The following is a 25,885-nucleotide window of genomic DNA, read 5'->3' as shown; positions in this document are numbered from 1 at the left end:
AGAGGGGTAAAAGTAATACAAACAAGTTAGCTAGGACCAAGGGTCAAAGTGTCAGGCTAGGTAGGCTATGGCCTTATTACGACGGCTTAGGCTGACCACTTTTAGAAATGGAGTGGGGGGACTGGTTGCCCGTTGCCCTAACCAAATTTTAAATGCTCTTTCAAATGTCAAGATTTTGCCTCTTTCAGCTTCTTTTCATGGCTGACCCTCTACCTGCTTCTTCCTCACCATATAAGTTTTAAGAAGAAAACAAATAGGTATGTGAAAATGGATCCATAAAAAGGCATTTTAACCCTATCACCATTGCTACACACTTCTGCTTAGCCGCACATTGTTCAATTCTTTATTCACTATTCTTAAAGAACGACATCTCAAAGAAGTTTCGTCTTTCTCAACCTATTTTCTGTCACACGAACCTCAACCTTAAGGGACATTCCGGCCCGACAGAACATCTGGGAGGATGTAAAGCATGGTAACTCTACTGAACATGAATCAATGAGGCCGTAATACATAATCATGAAGTGATGGACCGTGGTCCATGACGCCGCTTAATGCAAGCATAAACACGTTAGTACATTCGGAGCCCCAGCCCCAACCCCAACGACGAATAACTCGTCAACCAACAACCACGTCGTACTAATAACTAGGAAGCGTAAGTACATTCCTAACTGGAAAACAAGAAGAAATAATGGCAGCTGATGAGTTATCTTGATTTACGTGTTTGGATTGTCGCTGAACTGGTCGGCTGTGATGTGTTGAGGAGAGGGCACGTGGACGGTGGTGAGAGAGGTATGTGATGTGACAAGCATGGAGGGGGGCCTGTTCATTGGGCATGCATGCATATAGGATATATATTGTAGCCACCAGTGGTAGTAGTAGGCCGGGTTTGGGAAGCGTGCAAGTGATGGATCAGATGACATGACTAATATTATATTCATGTATATGTACCATAAAAAGGATGAAAGTTTTAAAGACGTGGAGTGATTTTTGGGATTTTTTTTTTTTAAATGGTATAATTTCAAAATTTTATAGTATAATTTTTACTCTCTCATCTAACAAATATTGTTATATTATTTTTATAATGTGAGTCTATATAATAATTTGAGATATAAGTAAAAAATAGAGTTGTCACTGTTGATGGATAACTACGAGAGGCCTAATCTTGTTGCATGATTGGTATAAATTGGACTGGTCCATTTAGCATAAGTGGACCTAATCGAAGAATATGTATTGACTTCTAAATGTTGTTAAATTGACTTAATTGGAACTTATTATTTGAGTTATTATTGAACCAAACAATTTTTTCTATATACTCAATGATTTTTTTTTTAGATAAAGTGTTAATATGTAAGAAAGTTGAAGATATAAAGCAAACACTAAAACCATATAATTTCCCCATCCTTTTACTTTATTGAGTGGGTGCAACACTTGAACCAAAAGCCAAAAGGCAGAGCGATCAGAGCTGAGCAGCTGAACATAAGGCAGCGAAAAAGTCGAGCGCTCTCTCTGCCAACACTTTGGCCTTCTCCCTCTCCGCTTCACAGGAACGTTGTAAACACTGCACACAAAGGACAATAATTATATTACTGTATTTTTCAAGATAAAAACAACGTAATAACTGTAGTTATTCTCGACTCCAAACAGAAGTTAACAGCCTAGCTAGCTTAGGTAGCTGTTGGTGAAGTAGATGAGATGCGGGTTGAATGCAATGATTATATTCTATGTTAAATGTTTGCTTAATCATCAGAGTATGGTAAAAGATAAGGAGATTAGATTAGGTAGAAAGAGCGAGCTTTAATTTCCGGCCATGGCATGCTGCTGGTCGTGATTATGGGAGGATTTTACCATAATCACAAGACACCACACCTGTAAATTAAATTTGTGTTTAAGTTTAGTGCTCCGGCCAAACACCATCTATCTCATCTAAACATTCAAGAGGTTCAATTATGCTGCCCCTAAAAAGTTGATATACATTAATTACTGCAAATTATTAGCGTCCAACCATCTCCAGATAAGGCCCTTTCTTTAGACAGCTAACTAATTGACCAAATTTCCCATTCTTATATCAGAATCAAACCTTTTTTTTTTTTTTTTTTTGATAATGAAAGAAATTTGAGTCAGTATCAAAAAATATTCACTTGTATCAACTCACTCCTACATAATAACCTGCAAACGTTAGGGTGTGTTTGGTTCATGCGGCCAGACACAATGAATGGAAATGAAAATAATTGATTATTTTGAAATGCTACCCAAGTAGTGTTTCAAAATAAGCCAATGAGTTTTTAACTTTTTTTTCTTTTTTATTTTGAAATGCTACTGTTAAGACCTGATTGGTGTCCTCATAAAAAAAAATAAAAAAAAATAAAAAAAAAACTAATGGCTTTTTAACTTTTTTATTTTCATTTTCATCTTTATTAGTTTACAAAAGGGCATCATCTACCATTCATTAATCAAAATCCTAATATTTTAGTTTTTTTAAAAAAATGTCTTTTTACACTTATAAGCTAATTCAATAATTAATTTTACCAAACATTTTAACATTTAAAATAGTTTTTCAGTTAGGCATGCAAACATAGTCTTAGAGTAGCATTTCAATATATGCTCTAATTGGTATAACTTATTTTAGAGCTTAGAGCATATTTTAAGCTACAATTAAGTTATAAGTTATGTTTGGTAAGCGTCATGAGTTTAAAATAATAGCTTATGTTGAAATGTTACTGCAAATAGCGTTTTAAAATAAGCTAATGAGTCTTTAACTTTTTTTTTTTTTAATCTTTATCAATTTATAAAAATGACATCATCTACCATTCATTAATTAAAATTCTAATATCGTAGTTTATCTATTTATGTCTTCTTACATTTATCAATTAATTCAATAATTAATTTTACCAAACACTTTAATTTCAATTAGTTCGTTAATTAGCTACTAATTTTTTAACTTTCAGCAATATTTCCAACTAGGCGTGCCAAACAGAGCCTATTAGACTATTTTTTTCTTTTAAGTTCTTCATTTTTTATCAAGCAGAGTTTATAATTTATTTGTAACTTAAAATAAGTTATCAGCTAAATGTGTCACTGGTGTAAATTATGGAATTTTCGACCACCTGAAAGTGATCTTAAATTTTGGTATCCGGAAAAACCTTTGTTGCTATTTTCGACCACTTTTTACTTTCGACTTGATTTAAGATCACTTTTAAGTGGTCGGAAATTTCATAATTTCCAGCAGTGTGTTAATAATTTTATAGTACATAAAGTAAATTAAACATCTATAATATATTGTATGTGGGTTAATCTTAGCTTGTATTTAAACCCATATTCAATCACATTCATCATTTATTTAAAAAAAATACATCCTTACTTGTTTTTATTTTTAAAATATCATTTTTTTTACATATAATATTATAATCAAATAACCATATTCATAATAATCAAATGCTAAATTAATCATATACCAAAAGAAACTTAAAACATTATATTGCATATGAAAATATATATATATATATATATATATATATATATATATATATATATATATATATATATATATATATATATATATATATATATATATTTATTTATTTATTTATTTTATTTTGTAGGGCAGGACCATTACTGCCTTTATTTATTTGGCATTATCCAACAAAGAAAAAGATCACTTTTTTTCTATAACCAACTTTGACGTACTTTGTTTGCTATATTTAGATACTATAATTACTAGGTTGGTGCTTAAGCAATTTAGCAATGATTTCATATTTAGGAGATGACCTAAAAATCATAATACATGCACCATTACAGCAAACGACAATAACAGCAGCTCGTAATTAATCACCGGTCAACAACATAATTATAACTTTAAGATAAGATTAACCCAGAAACATGATATATTGGCTAAACAGCATTATGGCACGGGTAATACCAATTTTTGTTAGGTTAATTTGTTACACGTGACCATGCACTCCAAATCCTATTTCTCATCATTACCTATTACAAAAAGGACGCCTACTTTTTCTACGCTAAATCATTTCATTGTTCAATTATTTCTTAAAGATATGATCATGTATTGTATGATATAAATATTCTAAAAAAAAATATTAAATTAATGATTGAGTGCTGCACAAAGAATTAATTTTGTCACGATCGATGTTTGAACCTACCGTCTCTCATATCTCTTATATAGGAGAATAACTTGGTACCACTAGGGGTGTTAGCGAACAGAGCTTTCGATAAACTACTCGTGTTCGTGTTCGGTAAACGTTCGTTTATGTTCGTTTATTAAGGTAAATGAACCATTAACAAACAAAATTTAAAGCTCGATTAATAAACGAACAGAGCTTAAACAATTGTATGCTCGTTTGTTAAGAGATCGTGAACAAGCTCATTTGTGTTCGTTTAATAATATTCGTGAACAAACTCGTTTGTGTTCGTTTAATAATGTTCGTGAATCTCGTTTAGTGTTCATTTAATAATGTTCACGAACATGTTCACAAACATATATATACATAGATTATATTTTGATCATGAACGTTGATTATTTCTTGAACGTAGATTATTTGTTTTTCACGAACGAATTGCGATCATGAACATGTACATGTGTTTGGTTATTAAAGGTTCACGAACGTATTCATGAATGTAAACCAACATGTTCGTAAACGTGCTTGTTAACAAACATGTTTGTGAACGTGTTTGTTAACGTTAACGAACACGTTCGTGAACGCGTTCGCGAACATTAACAAACATGTTCGCGAACATGTTCATTAACATAAACAAACGTGTTCGCGAACGTGTTCGCGAACGTTAACGAACACTAATGAACGTTAACAAACGAACACGAACAGGATTTTCAAAACCTTAACAAACAAACACAAACACGAACACTCCAAAATTCTTAACAAACGAACACGAACAACCTCCGTTCGTTTATGTTCGGTTCGTTAATAGCCTAGGTACCACTGACCATAATATCATTGGCTCATGATGTGCTTTTTTTTTTTTTTTTTTTTTTTTTAAATGAGTAAGAGTGATTAATTAAATTTGAAGTTAAAAAACAGTAATCGCGATTAACATTTGTAATTGAGAAAGAATTGAATGGGAGGTGAGGTAGAAAGATAGCGGAGCGTGAGAAGAAAGCGAGTGGGATAAAGTGATTGGGAAATGGATATTTGAATGGTAACCCGATTTGTCCGGGTTATATACGAAGGTAGAATAGGCACAACACCTAAACAATGGGACCTGATAACGACTTTTCCTTTTTTCATCACTTGCCACCTTTTGTCCAGACACTCACCAACTTCACTTTTACATCTTTTTATTTTTACCAATAAAATTCGGTAATTTCTTGTCCTCTTCTCCTTTTACCAACCAACTTGTGTTACGTTGGGTGCCTTTACAATATGGACCACTTTTTTTTTTTATTCAAACTCTTAATCTCATTCCAACTCATAACTATTAAGGAGTATTATTATTTTTTTTAAAAAAATTATATTATAAAATCTATTAATCCAAAATGAGTAATTGTGACATTAATATCAGAAGTAGCAGGGTTTAGAAAAGAGTGACACAGCACGTATTATTGTACAATTATGGCAACCCTCATTTATGGAGGGCAACAGCCGTCATTTGTGGTTGAGACTATTCACCACTGCTCATGCTGCCATCAAGCACAAAAATAAAACTTGCAACCAAATAAAAATAATTGCCAATCGTGCCCACGGTATTAATTTCCTCTCATTCATTCATGCATACATAACATGAGTACACAAATCACAATACCCCACATCAATTTACACCATAGATAATTAAAAAATGTTATTAAAAGCGAAAATAGATTCCGAATATCTAATTTTTAGTGTATCAATTGTAACTTTTCGAACTCGTGATAATACAGTTTTATTATTATGATATTTTTATGTACTTATAATAATTATTTAAATGATTAAGTAATGTAATTAACAATAAACAAGTTGGATGAGAAAACTCAAAATCAAGAAAGAATGTCTTGAGTGTTCCAACAAATAAGCAAACAAATTGGTATTTAAAGGGGGGATTGTTTCTTGGTAATATTAAGTCAGCGCTAAGACATTGAGAAAAACAATTGGTGTAAAGGGACATGGAGGAGATTTGTTGAATGGGTGGGGGACAGAATAGACATCCGCCCGAAAATGCAGGGCGCCTTTACACATCCCCACCACCACTGTCCACTGCGCACCGCTCTCTTCTTCTCTGTATCTAAATCCCAATCTATACGTACAATCTCTTTCTATACATATTGATATTTATTACTTACACTCCCCTGTATCTATAGCCACACACATAGCAGAGCATTGCAGCTCTCTGCTCTCTTTTTCGCTTGCAGCTTCTGCTCATACACAGTTTTGTATGCACAGGCGACATCTGTATCTGTATCTGTATCTACATGCGTCCCTTCCAGGGAGGCATACATAATAGCTCTGCTCAGTGTAAAAGAGGCTATCGCAAAGTGTGATCTGATTTTACTTTCTAGAGAGAGAGAGAGAGAGAGAAACGAATATCTTCTTTTTGCAATGCGGTGAGTCCAGCTTGTGTGCACGCCTGTATGGATATGATGGTAGTATGTATAGGTAGGGTGTAGGGTTATTTAGAGAGAGAGAGAGAGGTGGTGGTTTCTTCGATTGGTGGTGAGTTTTAGGGTTTTAGAGATGATGTCTGGACTGATCGATCTGAACACGGTGAGCAATGGCGACGGCGGAGATGAGACGTCGTCGTCCTCGGCGAATTCCGAATTGACGGCGTCCTCTGGGACGGCCGTGGCGTCGGTTTGTATGGAGCTCTGGCACGCGTGTGCCGGACCGTTGATTTCTCTGCCAAAGAAAGGAAGCGCCGTAGTGTATCTACCACAGGGCCACCTGGAGCACCTCTGCGACTACACCGCCGTAGCCAATGACCTCCCTCCTCACGTCTTTTGCCGCGTTGTCGATGTCAAGCTCCAGGTTGGTAATAAGAGGGGATTCTGTTTGGGTTATATATACAATTTTTTTTTTTTTTTTTTTTTGTACTTTCTGGAAATTTTATATTAGCAGATTATCGTGCCGGTGAATTTTTGTGTGAAGTAATTGATCGTAAATATGGCTCCATTTAAATGTAGGCAGAGTTAGCTACTGATGAGGTCTATGCCCATGTGTCGCTGGTTCCGGACAATCAGGTATGGCAAAGCATGTTGTACTTATGAATTGTGTAGACTATGCTCATCTTTATTTCATAAGTTTCCTTTCTTGATGATGTGAAGACTGTAGAGTGGATTTTTAGCATCTTTAGAAAATTTTCCTTCTTAGTGGTATTGAAAGTCAGCATTCTGGGCTGTATTTATATGGAAACCTTATTAGGTACTTCTCCTGATATTGAGGACTAAGAAAGGCAGTATTTTTTTTTGTCCAAAATATTTCCATCCTGTATGCCACTTAAGGTTGTTTATATTTCTTTCCTTCCTTGATTTTTGATGAGAATGAAAATGATAGTTTCCTGTTTTTTGAGAGTGGCCTGGCTGCTGATTTTTACCAACAGTTTCTTCTGGCTGTTTTTATCATTGTTTCTCGGAGATGTTATTTCTAAATTCTTATTGATATTAAGAAATTCTTTAATATAGTGTACTGGTTTTTGTCTAACTGTTGCCTTAAGCAGATTGAGCAGAAATGGAGTAATGGAGAAACTGAGGTGGATAACGGGGAAGATGATAATGAAGGTATTGGAAAATCAACTGCACCACATATGTTCTGCAAGACACTCACTGCTTCAGATACTAGCACTCATGGTGGTTTCTCTGTCCCTCGTCGAGCTGCTGAAGATTGCTTTCCTCCTTTGGTAGTGTTAATAAGAGTTTGCTTCAGTTTCCATTCTTAGCCAGATATGTTAATTAGCTATATGAAGATTAATGTTTGTATTTAATTTAAGGGCAAAACATGTGTGTGCATGTTTATTTTATTTTACTTTTTCTTTGGAGTTGAGGTTCTCTCTGAGGGCCCTTGTTTTATGTCTCTGGTAGGATTACAAACAACAGAGGCCCTCACAGGAGCTTGTAGCAAGAGATCTGCATGGGATAGAGTGGAAATTTAGACACATCTACCGAGGTATTTACTATCTTTAATTCTACTATTATTATAATTCAAGTTCCTAGAACAAATGCATAGCTAAGTCTTGGTATCAACATTTTGACTCTTGGATCTAACTATTTCTTGCACAGGTCAGCCACGAAGACATTTACTTACCACAGGTTGGAGTGCATTTGTCAATAAGAAGAAGCTGGTTTCTGGAGATGCTGTGCTTTTCCTAAGGTGTGAATTGATGAACTAATGATAAACTCCAATATACATGTTTTACTTTCTTATATCTCATCATTTATGGCAGGAGTGGTGATGGGGAACTTAGGCTTGGGGTTAGAAGAGCAGATCAAGCTAAAAGTGGTACTCCCTATCTAGCCCCCTTAAGCCAACACATGAACATCAGTGGTATTGCGGATGTTGTCAATGCAATATCTACTAAGGGTGTTTTCCACATCTGTTACAACCCGAGGTATTAAGGCCATTAGAAATTACTTTCCATGGACTAAATGCAGTTTCAAAATGATTGTTATATAGCTGATTTGATGGATAATTCAAAATTGTGATAATATCCTATTTCAGTCGGTTGCTCATGCCACAAAAAGTCCAATGAGAACATTGTAATAAGATGATTTCTAGATTGATCATATTTAAATAGTTATAATATGTAAATTATAATTCATATCAGTATTTTACAGCAATCTGTTCTTTTTAAATTTTATTTTTTTCGTTCTTGCTTTTGCCCTCGTTTCATGTCTCCCACTGAATCTGATTTTGTGTTCATTTACAGGCATAGTTCATCAGAATTTATTATGCCTTACCACAAATTCTCAAGAAGCCTCATACATTCTTTTTCAGCTGGAATGACGTTTAAGATGCGTCATGAAACAGAAGATGCTGCAGAGAGGTTGGTTCATGTTTCATTGTTAGTTTCATCTAAGTCAAATAAGTATAAAGCCAGTATCTTATTCATATATCAGGTACACTGGGCTCATACTTGGGGTTAGTGATGTAGATCCTGTTCGATGGCCTGGTTCAAAATGGAGGAGCCTATTGGTATGTACTTTTGCATAGTACAAATTTTAATTCTAATGGCATACATAGCTTGGCCCTAGAAATATTCCATGGATGTTTGTGGGGTTGAGTGATATCTGGACAATTGTCAGATGCTTGTTTTTTAAAATTTTGAAGTCCTTAGTGTTCATGTAATGTTAATAATAATAATAATAATAAATTGAATCTTATGGCCAGCTTTTCAAAGAGTTGTTTGATGAAACTCTCTTTGTTTGTCATGTTGGCTGTCTGCTTTTAGGTCAGATGGGATGATCTCGATTCTTCTAGACACAATAGGGTTTCACCATGGGAGATTGAACCTTCTGGAGCACTTCATGGACCAAGCATCATGGTTGTACCTGCTGCAAAGAGGACCAGGGTTGGCTTGCCAAATGTGAAGGCTGATTTTTCGATTCCTGGAGGTCTGAATTGTCCTTGTTGCCACACTGAGTTGCAAATTAATTGCACATTGATTCTATAATGAATTCTAACTATTCACTTCTTGCAGATAGGATGGCTGTATCAGAGAATGGGGATCCTTCTAGGTTCCAGGTCTTGCAAGGTCAAGAAGTTTTGGGGTTGAACACTACGTATGGTGGAATTGATCGTTTCCCACCCAGAATAAGATATTTTCCTGATTCTGATGATTTCAGGATTTCTGGAATGAGCAGAGGCATTATACCCCAATTTGCAGACCCATTTGAATCTCATGAAAGGACTGGCTTTGTTGAATCACAGCGATTCAATAAGGTCTTGCAAGGTCAAGAAACTTTTCCTAACACACTATATGGCAAGGGTGTTACTGGCCCGGTGCAGCCTACCCATGGTTCTGGAATTGTTGGTGGTATTCAGGTGCAAAGTCACTTAAGCATGAGGTCTACACCACCAATTCACAATTGTATTGCTCAAAGAAATCCTTCTACACCTATTGTTCAAGTGTCATCTCCGCCTTCTGTGCTAATGTTCCAGCAAGCAAACTCTCCTGCTAAATTTCAACCATTGTACAGTCATAACCTGGGGAAGCCCGACAATGGCAACCCGGCTGCAAAGTATGAAAGACAACTACCATCTTATCCACCTTTTGAAGATGGTCCTAGAGTAGAAGATCTACAAAGAATCAGTTCCTTTTCTTCCCTTAAAGAGCATAAGCTACTGGGATTTTCACATCTTCTTGGGTCTCAGACCTCAGTCAAAGGCAATCAAAACTTAGTTTCTTCCATGTGCAACAGCAATTGCAGAATTTTTGGCTTTCCCTTAAATGAGGGAAGAAGTGGTATAACTAAAGACAACAATCCAATTCAAGCTACAACCTCACTTGGCCATGAGATCACTCCTTTTCCTTGCAGTGAAGGACAGTTACATTTAAGACCTCCACTGATTACTAGTGTTGCGGGAAGCAACTATACCAATGTAAATGATCTCTATCCTGCAAGAGATGCTCTTCTTGATATAGCTCTCTAACAGCTTAATTGATACTAGCAGAAAACAGAATGGAAGCTTACTCAAGTTTGAAGAGTGTTTTGCAATGATACTAGCAGAAAGCACTTGATATATCACTTTTTTAGGGATGCAATGATACAGAATGGTGTTTTGTAAGCCGAAAAAGTTTGAAGAGTGTTTTGCAAGTGTGATGGGGATGATCTGAAGCATACACATGTAAGTATTTTTTTTTTTTTTTTGAGAAAAACAGAAGTTACCATTTTTATCTTATCTATCTGATTAGAAAGAATCTACAATATACAAAATTGTTTTGATACTCACAAGTCACATCTTTCGTCTTATGATGTCTAATTGAAACTTTTTTCATTTCCTTCAAGGCCAGATAATATAACAACTGAAGGAAAGTGTGGTTGCAGTGAGTGAGTAACAAGGTTGCTGACAATGAATCAGAGACTTGCTGGTATGATAATTTTATCATAGCTTTCAGATGTCTTTCCTGTGTAACTACTTTTTTATTTTTATTTTTGTGATGTGAATTAACTCCTAGAGTCTTGAAAAGAATGTTGTGTGGTACCCATGGAATTGTACCTTTCCTCTTTCAACAAAAAAGTGTATTTTCTCCATAAATTTTTGCGCATTTTCCTATTGACATCCACTGGAAAATATTCCTCCTCCTAATCAAACAGAGCATTCTTTTTCCACCCTGTTGTCGGCTGATGAGAATTCTCTGCATCTGTGCATCAAGTTCAAGAAAACGAAATCCAAACTTTTATTAAGTTGGAGATGCAGTCATGGTGGACTCCAGTAGTCCCATGAATACAAGTCAACCCCCACAATGACAAAGTGTGCACTTTAAAAACATGCGACTCTTGTGGTCTTTTGTCTCTTCCTCTTCTGTTAAGGAAAGTGCACAGAAAGAATGTGACTACCAACTCTAGTATATATATTCTAAGAACACGAAAATGGTGCGAAAATCAGGTATCTTCCAATCTTTCATGTGTGGAGAAATTGTCTGAAAACTGGTATGAATATTGTATGTGTAATTGATGTTTGACCTCCATATACATGTAAATGATGATGAATCTGCGTATACTACATGGTCAGAACAAACATAAACGTACATCAACTCTGGTCCATTCAACCTCAATATGAAAGTCACAGAGTTGAACAGGACTTGATGCAGTATTTGATCGGAAAAAACTCTGAAACTACTACTTATATCATATTAGGATATTAACAAGTTAATTTATTTTTTTAACTTTTTCTTTTCTTTTCTTTCAAGAAGATGAATACTGTATTATATTTTAATATTATAATAATTTTTTGTGTACATAAATGTCAATGCAATTAATATGTCAGCAACCACTAAGATATGAAACCAAGTACCATTTACATACAAGAAAACATGAAACTTTACAAATTACAAAGTGTTTGATTCAATGATATTTTGAGATAATATAACATTTTGAGAATTTTATATGACTTAAAAACATGTGTGGGGAGCGCGGGGTGAGGGGAGGGATGTAATCCCTATATAAAACTACCAAACAAGAACATTTGATATTATCATATTCATATAGAAAAATGTGCAGAGATAGTAAAATGTAGATGATGTGGTAAATACTTCAGGGGATTTGTACAAGTATATGTATTGCTAACAAAGTAAGCGTATAAGTTTGGGTAACTATGTGTCGGAAGTTCTTGAGCTCAATGAACTGTGTAAAATGAAAGTCCAAAAGTCCCCCTTCAAGAAATTTAATACGTCTTATATAGAGGTTGGGGAAGACACATGCTGGGAAACAAGTATGCTAACCACGCGTCTTGTATCATTGTATGCATTTGGACAGGTCAGTGTTTGTGCTGATATGTCCACGTGTCATGAGATGCCTGACAAGTCCAAATGTGATGTGACCGAGTATATTGTAATTTGTCGTGCTTGTCCTTTGGCGTAAAAGCTTGTTTAATCGAAATAATCGGTCCGAGCATTAAGGTTGAGATTTTCAACGCGAGTTTAGGGCAAATTACGTAACCGATAACATAAAGGAATGCATTTGTCTACCGACTCAGGTCGGATTGGAACCAAATGTGGTCAGAAAATGTCCTTCGCGATACAGAGAGTACAAACCGATCAGGTATTTAGTTATACGCCCAAGGAAAATACCCGATCAGTATATATTTATTGGTTCGTTACTTATATATTGACCATCTTAACTACGAATTATAAAATAAGTTTACTTAAGTAGTGGCGCATAAAGAGTGAGGAGGTGTAACATTAAACAATTTAATATTATTACAAGAGTAATGAATTTTCAGGACTTTCTATTGTGATGTTCAACATTTGGGACGATAGTATGGGTACACATGACAATTATATATACTATTTTTTGTTATACTAAATAATTTAATATTAGTATTTATATCTGATATATTTAGATATATAATACATGCATGTAACGAAAAGTAGTATCTACTACATAATACTATGCCAACTAGAATAAGTATTTAAATAATTGCTTTTAGAATTAATGACCATTTCGATCCATCGACTATGCCGTAATTATCCGATTGGTCCTCACTATCAGTTTTTATCAGTTAAATTCTCAACTATTGATTTTGTAACGGATTTGGTCCCCCGTCAATTTTGCTGTGAAATAGATGTATACTTTGAGATCAGAATGGTACTTTCACTATTGTTAGGGCATATCATATGTGAGAGTGAGGCATCCGGGTGGGGGTTTAATTTTGTTTGTCGGTGATTGGTTTTTGACGATTTCACAACCAAATTGACGGGGGACTAAATCAGTTCGAAATCAATACTTGATGATTTAGTTGGTTAAAATTAATAGTTAAGGACCAATTTGGTAATTTCGACATAGTCGAGGGACAGAAATGGTCATTAATTCTTGTTTTAAAAAAAGTGTAAACATTAATGTTTAATGCCAACTATATAATGAACTTCCCATATATAATCTTGCATTAATATACCTTGAATTATTTATTTAAATACAAACATTAAACATTAAATCAGTCACGCAATACAGATTTAAAAACTAGTATAATACATACGTGTATACATCTGGTGTTTTGAATGCCATACAAAAATAAAAACTTTCATAGGAAAAACATTTCTTAACAGGGATGGCGCTAAGAAATCATCAAACGGCCTCGCAAGCGCCAGGGGGATCTTGCGGGATCATTTAGGTAACTGGTTGGCTGACTTCACTACAAAAATTGGCTACGCTAATAGTTTTATTGCCGAGCTCTGGGGCCTTCGTCAAGGGCTGTCTTGCTAAAGATTTCGGCGTGACCAATCTTGTGGCAGAAGTGGATTCTCTGGCTATTACTCAAGTGCTTAACAAGAATGTTGGTTCATCCCCAGAAACGGATACTTTGGTGGCAGATTGCAGAACTCTCATGCAACACTTTCCCGTGTTTGAGCTCTCTCATGTGCTTCGAGAAGGAAACCAATGTGCTGACTTCCTTGCCAATCTGGGGAAAAACGCGCCGTAGGAGACTACTGTTCTAGATCATGCTCCGGAAGACCTCCACTCGTTAATGGTTCGCGATGCGAACAGTGTTGCGACACGAAGAATAGCTTAACTCTCTCATGGGGCCTTCGACCCTTCCTTCTACTAAAAAAAAAAAAAAATATGAAAAACACTTCTTAACATTTATTCTATTACTTTTTTTAGTAGTTAATTACTGTATTATTTATTAACTCGTAGAGGCACTAATGTTGTATTCCTAGAAAACGTTTCTTGTCGCCTACCTCAAATCTGTCGTCTTTTGACACCCAACCAGACATGCAAAATCAAGTTTTTGCATCGCTACTCTAACAAAATTTACACTAATAAGAGAACACTCTGTAAAATTAATTAGCCTACAACAATATGAATACTTAGATAGCCCTTAACTAGCTGTTAAAATATATTGGTTTTGTTATTGAGTACTAATTATTATCTTAATTAATCGACTTATTAATCCTAACGTATCAAAGTATTAATGTAATAAGAATAATACTGCCTAAGATTACACTTAAAATTTTGTAATTTTAACAAATATAGTGAATCAAGATAATTCATAATGAAATCACAAGTGGGACCATACCTATTATTTTTTAACCGTGGTTTGTTAATTTATTTATTTATATAAATATCTTTTTTCATTATTATCAACGTGTTTTACAATAAAATATAATTTCGAAAAATCTAACCCACATTACAAGTTATTGAGAAAGTATTACTGCATTAAATACTCTATAGACTACCAAAAACAGTACTAATATGAATCTTTTTAATTTCTATTGTACATTTTTCACACGCATTCACATTATAGCGTGTGTATAAATTTATCTAGAAATTCGTATTCTTTTTTTATATTATATTGTGTAATGTGTATGCATGCCGATATATGTCAAAATCATGTCCATTTCATTACACTAACGGGTTCAATCATGAGGATGTGTGTGAAAATTAAACTCGTGAACTTCAATTATTATCAACACTCTCTCGGTCGAGTCCATCAGATAAAGTCTTTATAATCCAATTTACCTCTCATATAGATTTGCACGGCTATCATATATGAGAGAAATTTACCCATTTTACACCTTCGTATATGTCTACGGGTTTCCGTTGTTAAAAAAAAACATGTTCTTTTTGAATATCAATATTTTTAAAAAACAAAAATTATATCTATATTTAATTCAGTAGTTTATCCATTTCAAATGAATTGAAATTTAATTGTAATTAATTTATATTTGAGAATATCATTTTAGATTAGTGTTCGTTGATTTAACAACAACAACACAAGCAAGCAAATATTAAACTCAATTGTAATAACTAAATTTTCTTTCTTTATTTTAAAAAATATTTTCTAAGTTTTAATTTGTTTTTTTTTTTATATCTTATAATGTTGTTTATTTAGTTTCTAAATATATAATTTTAGATATTAACTATAAATGAAATATTATACAAATTTGAATTGTAAATAATTTGAATCAAGTCACACTAATAAGTGAATTAGATACATAAAATTAAATGAGATGATGAAAAGATCGAGTATTTAGTTTCTAACCTGATATTGTCCATAAAGTTTTTTAAAATCTTAATATCAATTAGTAACTTGCATGTGGATGTTTATACAGTAACTAAATACAAAAACAAGTATAATAGATTAATACTTGAAGATCATGAATTTGGTTCTTGTATACACTATATTGGTTGAGTATGTCACACACGATTAGATGTTCTTGATGTGGTTTATTTTTTGTGAATGATTTGCGAGCTATTACACAATAACGAAGTTTACTCAATATACATTCTCATGTAATGAATACTCGTTTCTTTGTCATCCAAAAAAGTATAATCGATTGATGAGATGTTAAAAAAGTGACAATTTGGAGGTTATGTTAAGATGGATATAGGAGAAAATGTAGGACAAAAGATGTTAAAAGGGAAAGGAATTTGTCATTAATGATTAAAGAAATCACGGAAACAGGGCCAAGTACATTGCGCTCAAATGACACATCTGTAATTCACCTTGAGGGAATATCACCCTTTGAGCTGAATTAATTAGAGAAGTATATAACAAATACTAATCTTCAATAGTATTAAAAAAAATCACGTAAACAAATAATGCCAGGATTTATTAAGTGACCACGAAAGCAGAGGCTTAATTAATGATTATCCTATAATCCCGTGCTGACCACTAACAATTGTGGTCACTCTTCTGTAAAAAAGCGTATAGTAGCATCTGCAATAAACAACATTATTTTAGTTTGACTCGTGAAAACTAGAGTTTAACCAATAAGTTCCAATTTATCACTATAGTTACTCTTGGGACAGAATTCTAAAATTAATTTGATGAAGTTGAAAATATCTAATTATTAAAGAAAATATTTTCTCACAATCCAACGGAAAATTAGTACATGATGGTGATAATTTCTATATATATTTTTAATTTGTCAATTATATCATATGTGTCTCGAAAAGGGTAGTTGAATCTGTGAAACATGACTCTCGTCTCTCGTACCAAAATATCACTTGTTTGATTACTATCAACATTCTATTGGTCAAATTCATCATTAATAATTTAAACGTAATTAAACGTAACATTAATGTTTTAAAAAATTTCAAGTTGGTAGCATATTTTCCCATTTTGTTATCGACACAGAGATTACAGTAACCGTGACGTGCAACATTACGTCACGCCATTTGGCGTTACAGTCCCCCCTTCTCTCTTCCTCGTCTCCACTAATGATATAAACGCCACTCGATCGATCCCAGAAATCCCTCTCCACTCCCCCCCACCCCCCTTTGCACCATTCCCTCGGAAGATAAACACTATGCATCGCGGCTTTCCTTCCAGACACTACTTCTCCGCCTCCTCTAGCGGCGGCAGCGGCGGCGGCGGGTCTTCGAACTCCAGCGGCGACAGCGACTACTCGCACCTTTTGTCGTCCAGGCTGGGCAGCATGGTTGCGGAGAATGCGATAATCGTGTTCGCGAGGCGCGGGTGCTGCATGTGCCACGTGGTGCAGCGCTTGCTCTTCGGGCTGGGCGTCAACCCCACAATTTACGCCTTCGATGAAGATGACGAGGCCGCCCTCATCCACGGGCTTCTCAGGATCGTCGCCTTCGCCGGCGATGACGCCGTCGAACTGCCCGAGTTCCCCGCGGTTTTCATCGGCGGAAAGCTTTTTGGTGGGCTGGAAAAGCTTATGGCGGCTCATATTTCCGGCGATTTGGTACCCCTCCTTAGAAAGGCTGGTGCCCTGTGGCTTTGACTCGGTCCTTAATCTGCTGTTTACTCTATTATATATCCTATCCTATAAAAACAAGGATGCATCGGATTTTAAATTCATTTTATTATTATTATTATTATCATTATCATTATGTTATTTCCTTCCATTTTTTTCCCCTTAAATAATTTATGTCTTTGTACATTAATGCAATTTTTTTTTTTTTTTTTGGTTTTTGATTTTGCGATTTTCAACTTGGTTAAGTGCCCAGATTAAGATTGTTCTTTCAATTTGTTGGTACGTAAATTACGACGTTACGTTGTCAGATGATAAAATCAAACCAGTGGGGCAATCATCTACGTCAGCATACATTCAAGATTACAACTTCCAAAAACTTTTACTGCACCAGTCATTATGCATCTTTAACTTTTATGTGAACGATAGAATTTCATCATGGAAAATATTATTTCTGCTCTAATTTTTACAAAAAATTGATGTTGACATTTTTCTTAAAATTTACATGATAAAAATAACTAAGGGAAAATGGCACTTTTTACCCCTGAGTTATATATTTATAGTACTTCCCCCCCCTCAATTATTTAGGTAAGCACATTAGCCCCCTCAATTATTCTAAAAGTGGTGTTTTTTCCCCCTAATATATTAAATTGACATTTATATCCTTAAAGTAAACATTTTATTTATTTTATTACTCCAACAAATTATTGCGTATACGTAGGGATGACCACAGTTCGGTTTGAATTGAACCGGATACTAAAGCAATCGAATTAATAGTTTACGGTTATAATTCAGATCTAGAACCCAATATTTAAATGTCGATTTATTAAAATTATGTATCAAAAAAATTGAATCTTGAACCGTGAACCGGCGGTTCCGGATCTGATTCGCGATTTTGAACCGTCTTTATTTTAAAATTTTATTTTTTATTTTAAAATAGTCTAAATTCAACAATAAATGTATTTTATTTTTTCAGTTCGGAACATGAACCATCCGTTCCGGTTCACGATTTTAATAAACTCTAAATATCGAATTTCGGTTCTAAATTGTAATTGGAATATTTCGGTTTGGTTGCTATAGTGTTTGTTTAGTTTGAACCAAATTATGGTCATAATTTGTTGGAGAAAAAAAAAATTAAATATTTAGTTTAAGGGTAAATATGTCCATTTAACATTTCAGGGGGAAAAACAGCCACTTCAATAATTCAGGGGGAAAAAAATACTATAGGTATATAACTCAGGGGGAAAAAGTGTCATTTTCCCAATAACTAATTATTCAAAGTGAAGAAGTGTAGAACTCTTTCATTATATATACTTACAAAAAATGTGCATAAAGTTTAATTTTCAACTATATAATCTACATTCTGCAATTATTAAATGAAAGTACTACCACACTTTTTAACACTCCATTCAGTATTTCAGTAAGACTAATTAGATTGAGTTCTATTACATGTACTCTTAATTTCTACTCCTTCATATGACTAGAAATTGTAAAAGTAAGCTCGAAAAAGTATCGACTTTATTCTCTTTAACATGATGCATATATCACTACTAGAATGGATACTCAAACGTAACGTACGGCGGAGTAGTAATTTTGACGAAGTCACATATAAGATGTCGGATGGCTGCCATGGCTTGATGTGGGTCATCTCTAATTAACCTCTAACATGACTTTGAACAACGTTAATCGTTAGTCGCGACTACTAAGCTAATTAAGGATTCTTGAACGCCCGCAGGAAGACAATTGAGGTATCCTAGGGGATTCGCCTGTGTTTACCAGGTGGCCATTTGTTTTTTTGCTGCGTCTCCACATAAAATTATTTCACCACGTGAAGTAAACAAAATAATATTTGGTGTGATAAGGATACGTGGTAAATAATGGTGATGGAACGGAGGCTAAGAATTGAGGATAAACTAACGTACGTAACTGCTGCGAAACTTAATCGAATTGAAAAATTGGAACTACTCTTTAACTGCTACGGAGATTGAAATGATGGGTCACGTTGGTACACTCGAGTATAAGTAGGTAGGGTGTGATCTGGGGGAGACAGTGGCGCTTCAAGTTTGGTGGACTTTTGGTAAAAACCAACGTTGATTAGAGCACTGTACGACGTTCGTCTTAAGTTTTGCTGTACGTTGGCTAACCACTACATTTTGTTTAGTACCATATCTGTGTCTCCTTCTAATCCCAATTTTACCTGCATGCAGGAGCAGTTATACTTGTTTTGCACTCACCAGACCACAATTTTTTTTTTCTCTTCAATTCCCACCCGGTAAAACACCCGCCCCATCACTTCACTCTTGATTTGATAACTACTAAATAACAAGTTCGACTCCCCGTGAATTGGCCTATTAGCTTTCTTAGTTTGAGCTGATTTACTTTGTTGTGGTCCTTTACTGAAAAAAAAAAAAAGACAGCACCAAAATACATGATTCAATTCTGTTAGGATCATGAATCTGATACCACTTGGTAGGATCACACTTACCATTACGCCAAAAGTTATACCTAGTAGTGCATTGAAAGTGCAACTTTATTTCCTTTGCCACACATTTTTGAGAGAGTCAAGGTGCTGAACTTGACCCTTTATCCCCAACAATTCCCTAGTCACATGTTGCTGGACTCCACCCAACAAATTCTTATCCAGATAAGTGTGGAATTAGCCTTATTAAAGCTAGACACAAGTATAAAAACACAATTTTATTATTTATCTCATACACCAGGCTCTCATGCTGAGGCAATAGTGCCTAAAATGATTTGGTATCCTGATGTACTGTAGTAAAGTAAAGGCAGTCAAGTCTTCATGAATGGATGAAAGTGGTTATGGAGTTATGACACCTAAATGATAGCCCCATCCCCGTATGCCTAACATCATCTACTATGACCATATATTTTGGCTTCAATCCTCATTATTATTATTATTTTTATTTTAATAATTCAGGAAAGGGACACATCACACAGACACACAGTAACAATTTGATATGTTTCACCATTGAAACATATACGTACGCTTTTTAATCCTTGTTAGTTCAAAACCTTGTAGAATATAACACCTACTTCGTATTAACTATATACTATCAAGTATCAACCTTCAAGAAATACGGCCAGTTGGTAGTTGTTAAGAACAAGCCAAGGACCATTTAGCCACAAGCAGACTCCAATTCGGATCAAATCCCCCACCAATAATGTTATTTTAATGTAGCATATATATATGAATTCTATTTCTTGTAGGTTTGTAGTTCATCTTAATTTATGCATTATTTGGTTGTACGATTGTTATGTGTATAAGAAATATACTCCATAGTAATATATTGATAAATTCATAATTCCGTATTCACTTTGATTCAAGGGAAAACCCATAGTCTATTCCCACTATCCAAAGGTGCGTTCTGAATAAAGTTCACATTGTGACCCTAGCCGACAAATGACTAAAGGAGTAAATTGGCTAGGTTGCACATAACTGATCAGTTCAAACCAAGAAGACCAATAGACAAATCTCACAATGAGTTGACCTTGGAACCTTATAATTATCAACTTAAACGTTCAACCAACTTAGCTAAATGTTGTCACCATAATTCCGTATTCACAATAATTTTTTCTTTATTAAAAAAAAAATTAAAGTAAATAAAGATCTCATCCGATCCATGAAGTGGGACGATCAAGAATATGAGATGGTGTTAATCTTCTCCAATTTCATAAAAAGTCTTCAAGTTTAAATCTTGAAAATGCAAATACCATATAATGGATCAAAGGATTACAAGGGGTAAATTGACTAACTAGGTTGCATATAGCTAATTATTTCAAACCAAAAAGACCAATAGACAACTCTCACAGTGAGGTAAACTTGAAACCTTATAGTTGTCAAGTTAAACGTTCAACCAACTTAGTTAATTAAAGTTGTCTCCATAATTTTGAATTCACAATACAAATTTCTTTAGAAAAAAAAAATTAAATAAAGATCTCATCCAGGGAGTGGGACGAGAATGAAATGAGATGACCCGCACGGAGTTAGCTTACTGGTTCAGTAGATAGTATTTAGTAGAAGAGACCAAGGTTTGAATCTCGACAGCCATTGAGTTACCGGGATTATCTTTTAGGAGAAAAATAAAATGAAATGGTGTTAATCTTCTCCAATTTCATCAAAAGTCTTCAAGTTTAAATCTTGAAAATGCAAATTCCATATAATAGATCAAAGTGGCATGTTTGGTGCACTTTAGCCACTTACATATATGTTAGTTATAATTACATGTTTAATTAGCAACATTATATTATTAGAAACGCGTGTTGCCATAATCTTAATTGATTTATCCCACTAAAATCCATATCACGTCGAGTTGACTAACAAGTCTAAAATTATCAGTGATGTAATGATGATCTTACACACAAATCTACCATTATTTTAATGAAATTAATTATATAATACGTGCGCTGTTTACTTGTTTAGGAGGCACTAAAAATAATATTAATATATTTTGCATGACGACCAACAATGCTATACATATCATCTCTTCATTTATTTAATTTATAATATTAATTAATTAATGAAATAGCACTCGGAGTAGTTACAGTGAATAATTTAAATAAATTAGTGAAGGTATGAATGTCCTAAACATGCCAAATGTTCCTTCCTGATTTTTTTATTTTATATTTTTGGGTTTGGTGGGAAATTAAGTTAAATTGTTTGGGTCATTCATTTGGATTGAGATTAACGCTAATTTTTTTTTTAAGTGAAATTCACAGTTACTATTGTCTAATTTGTATATGTTGGGTAAACTTCAGCTTATAATTTTAGCAGGTAAAAGATCATAAAGGAAATAAATTAGCTTATGTTATTAATAGCTGATCGGTTCAAATTAAGAAGATTAATTAATAGGTCACTTCCTGCCGAGATTTGAACTAATTGTAACTGTTACAAAATCAAAAGTTTGACTAACTTGATTGAAATTGTTTCGACAGGGATCAACATGAAATTACCTGAAACACCCTCCCACGTGCACGTTCAAAAGAGATAAGTGTGATGAAGCTAAGCAGTGGAGTTGTATATGAATATGAAGTGAAGTCAACTGTAGATGTGCAGATAGATATGTATGGATTAAAATAATGGTGAAGGATATGATGAGGAAGATGATGCAATTAGAGGTGAAAAAGCAAAATGGAAAAAAAAAAAAAGAAAAAAAAGGAGAGCATTTAATTCCCTCAACTGCCCAATTTCATTGACCATTCAATGTGTGGTGACGTAGAAATAGCGATGAGAATTGTATAATGGAGAAATCGTACCAAACGCACTACCATCCATAGCTTGCCTTTCTTGCTGAATAATAAGTACTTTATTGCAATTTACCCAAAAAATAAAAATAAAAATGAGTTCTTTATTTCAGTGGTACAAGTAGTTAGCATTAGCAACTGGCAGGTTGAAGAGACGACGACTGTGCATTGCTGCTTCCATCCATGTCTTCAGCTCCCCAAACCTCATCATCAATTCTTCACCAACGTTGTATGTTTTGGTTCTGAATTTGCACTTTATTAATCATCATAATTATTGTAGTTCACCCAACACTTTAATATGTTAGATACAAATTTTGAATCTTAACATTGAATGTATATATGTAATTCTTTTTAAATTACAAAGGACGTATGACATAGCTGTTTGCACGAGTGTCACATGAAGTAGTAGCAATGCGTGATTTTTTTTCCTGTTTTTATTTTTATTAGGTGTGAATACAAAATGAGGGAAAAATGCTTGTCACTTTTAATGTGAGACAAATTTTTAAAAGAATAGTATAACTTTGCCCAACAATTTTACTCTTTTCTTTTCTCATGGTTTCTTTAACTTTTTAAAATTACTTTAATTGTTTTAATTTTATAGGTTTGAATATAATATTGGGTTGGGTAACATTTTGTTTTTATTGTTTATTTTTTTGTTAAATGCAATGTGAATATAATAATGTATATAATGAGCTCTCTAAAGTTGTTAGATAAACTGTAATTAATAAAGGGTAAATTGTATTACCATCTTTATGAATTGTTATTATACATTTACACAATAAATTTTATCAGTAATATGTTTTTATCATGTTCATGGCATATATGAATAAAAAAAAAATGTATTCCTAATGATAATTCAAATGTTCTTTTTCCCTTTTGTTGAGGGGAACACAAATTCCTAGTTTTAAATCAAGTAACATATATGAGATTCGAACTCTATGCCATTACTCATAATCAAAATAGGAAAATACTTTAATTTATTCCCCTCTTAAATTTCACCTCACTCCATATATTTTCCTTCCTGATGTGATATCTTTTTTGGGTGTCATGAATTAATTGACTCTACCACTAATTCAAAATAGAATTACCTACCAATGAGATATTGCCACGTCATGAGAGATGAATTGGAGAAAAAAATATTAATTTTCTAGTATTACTCATCAAAATATGTTCACACATACATGATCTAAGTTTAACTTAATTACTACCAATCTATCTCCAAAGTCCAAACAAAGCCTATATTACTGGCCAACGCAAATTATGCAGTGGACTCGTGTCCACAATGCATTGTGGACACGAGTTCAAAACAATGTCGTTTTCAGGGAAAACGCGTCATTTCAGTTAAAAAAAAAAATTGATTTTGTCTCGACATTAACGGCGTTATTCGTTTGTGCCATTATAAATGTACAGTTATGAGATTATGAATGTACAGTTATGGAATTATGAATGTACAGTTACGAAATTATGAATGTATAGTTATGGAATTATGGATGTACAGTTATGAAATTATGAACACAGAGCTCTGACATTATGAACTTACAATTATGAACATATAGTGATAAAATTATGAACATAGAGCTCTAAAATTGTGAACATTGAGCTTTGAAAATTATGATTTTACAGTTATTGAATTATGAATGTACAGTTACGGAACTATGAATGTACAGTTATGCAATTATGAATGTACAGTTATGAAATTATGAACACAGAGCTCTGACATTATGAACTTACAATAAGAACATATAGTGATAAAATTATGAACATAGAGCTCTAAAATTGTGAACATAGAGCTTCGAAAATTATGAAGTTAAGTTATTGAATTATGAATGTACAGTTACGGAATTATGAATGTACAATTATGGAAGTATGAATGTACAGTTATGGAATTATGAACATAGAGCTCTGACATTATGAACTTACAATTATGAACATATAATAATAAAATTATGAACATATACTCTTATAACAAAATGGTCTGAAATTTTTTTAAAAAAAAAAATGATAACCGTGTCCAGCATGCATGCTGGACCTATAGCATAACGATTGACTGGCCAATACATGAAATAAACTTTTTAGGGCCCAAAAGTATGATATGATATATTCTTGTAATAAAATAACTACAATTTTTATTTTTATTTATTTTCAGAATGTCGCCCACTTTTAACAAGTATTTGATGTTTATAAGACCCAAAACGTGAAAGTGTGAAACCTTGTTAAAGCTCTTTCCAACTCAACCAAACATAAAACTGGCCCAATGGCATATGAACAAGAAAATAGTTAGATGGCAATTTATATCCTACACCACGGCACGCGTTGCACTATGCGCCCAGATGCAAAACGACGTCGTTTTAATTATTTTTTTTTTTGAAATTTCCCGCCCCAGTGAATGGCAGTAGTTTTTTCTTAAAAAAAAAAAAAACCGCTGTTCAAGAATGTACATAATGTTATACTAGAATACACATAATGTTATACATGAATGTACATAATTATATAACAAAATATACATACTCTTTTTAAAAGATAATACACATAATCTAACATAATACATAATAAACATAAACTTTTAACATAATACACATCAACTCTTAACATAATACATACAAATTTTCTGATTCGGATGTACATAATTGTATAAAAAGAGTGTACATAATTGTATAAAAAATACACATAACTGTATGAATCAATACACATAACGTTGTGAACAAATACACATAATCTCATCAACTTCCTACCGCGCCTCCCAACACTACCCCAAAACGACGTCGTTTTGGGAGGCGCGCGGTACACAGTGCTATGTGCGCCGTGGTGTAGGATATAACGATTGGTTAAATGCTCCCAGGATTATACTAGCCCATTAAGAGGATGTACCCTAGATCCAGAATGATTGTAATTTTTCAGATTTTTTTTTTTTAATACATTAAGCATCCAACTTATGCTATACTAATTTTAAGTCCATAGTTCTTAAAAGAGGTAAATCATTAAATCGTGAGTTGCCCTATTGGTTCCAGGTTCTCCCACTCCAGTTCCAGGTATTTAAATATCTTCTCTAATCAGTCAAGATCTCTTGATGACTCTCTAGGTTTGGGATTTAAACCTCTAAAGTGCTGCTCGAGCAACTTTTTAAAATGATCAATCGAACCAATTGAGCTAACTCTATGAACAAAATGTTTTATTGTAATGTGTTAATTGGAATTTTTTTTTTACTTTTTTGAGGAGAGAAAATTTCAAATTGGTTTAATTGTACGTTTGTTTGTTTGTTTGTTTTTTTTTGTTTTTTTTTTTAAATGAGAATGAAAAAAGGGAGAAA

The 25,885-nt window shown here is 33.8% G+C and overlaps 2 protein-coding genes across 5 annotated transcripts; both read left to right on the top strand.

Moving 5' to 3' along the window:
* Positions 1–6,171: 6,171 nt before the first annotated feature.
* On the top strand, positions 6,172–11,668 carry LOC109159262 (auxin response factor 3-like). 4 transcript variants are annotated; one of them, XM_019307359.1, is made up of 12 exons: positions 6,172–6,965; positions 7,121–7,177; positions 7,651–7,833; positions 8,015–8,099; positions 8,213–8,303; positions 8,377–8,541; positions 8,860–8,976; positions 9,050–9,125; positions 9,382–9,544; positions 9,631–10,778; positions 10,945–11,022; positions 11,249–11,668. In XM_019307359.1, exons 1-10 carry the CDS (start codon positions 6,675–6,677, stop codon positions 10,581–10,583), a joined length of 2,181 nt encoding a protein of 726 aa, XP_019162904.1. In that variant the 5' UTR covers positions 6,172–6,674; the 3' UTR covers positions 10,584–10,778; positions 10,945–11,022; positions 11,249–11,668. The 4 variants fall into 4 exon arrangements, with proteins under 4 accessions (XP_019162904.1, XP_019162902.1, XP_019162903.1 ...); XM_019307357.1 differs by lacking the exon at positions 11,249–11,668 and having other exon boundaries at positions 10,945–11,213; XM_019307358.1 differs by lacking the exon at positions 11,249–11,668 and having other exon boundaries at positions 10,940–11,213.
* A 5,182-nt stretch (positions 11,669–16,850) lies between these two features.
* LOC109158835 (glutaredoxin-C9-like) lies at positions 16,851–17,527 on the top strand. Its single transcript, XM_019306728.1, has one exon. It carries the CDS (start codon positions 16,906–16,908, stop codon positions 17,344–17,346), a length of 441 nt encoding a protein of 146 aa, XP_019162273.1. The 5' UTR covers positions 16,851–16,905; the 3' UTR covers positions 17,347–17,527.
* Positions 17,528–25,885: the final 8,358 nt, after the last annotated feature.

Source organism: Ipomoea nil, unplaced genomic scaffold (assembly GCF_001879475.1).
Source record: "Ipomoea nil cultivar Tokyo-kokei standard unplaced genomic scaffold, Asagao_1.1 scaffold2826, whole genome shotgun sequence".
In the NCBI taxonomy this organism is placed as follows: Eukaryota; Viridiplantae; Streptophyta; class Magnoliopsida; order Solanales; family Convolvulaceae; genus Ipomoea; species Ipomoea nil.
The sequence above is the reverse complement of the archived record's forward strand: the minus strand, read 5'-3'. Positions and strand labels throughout refer to the sequence as shown.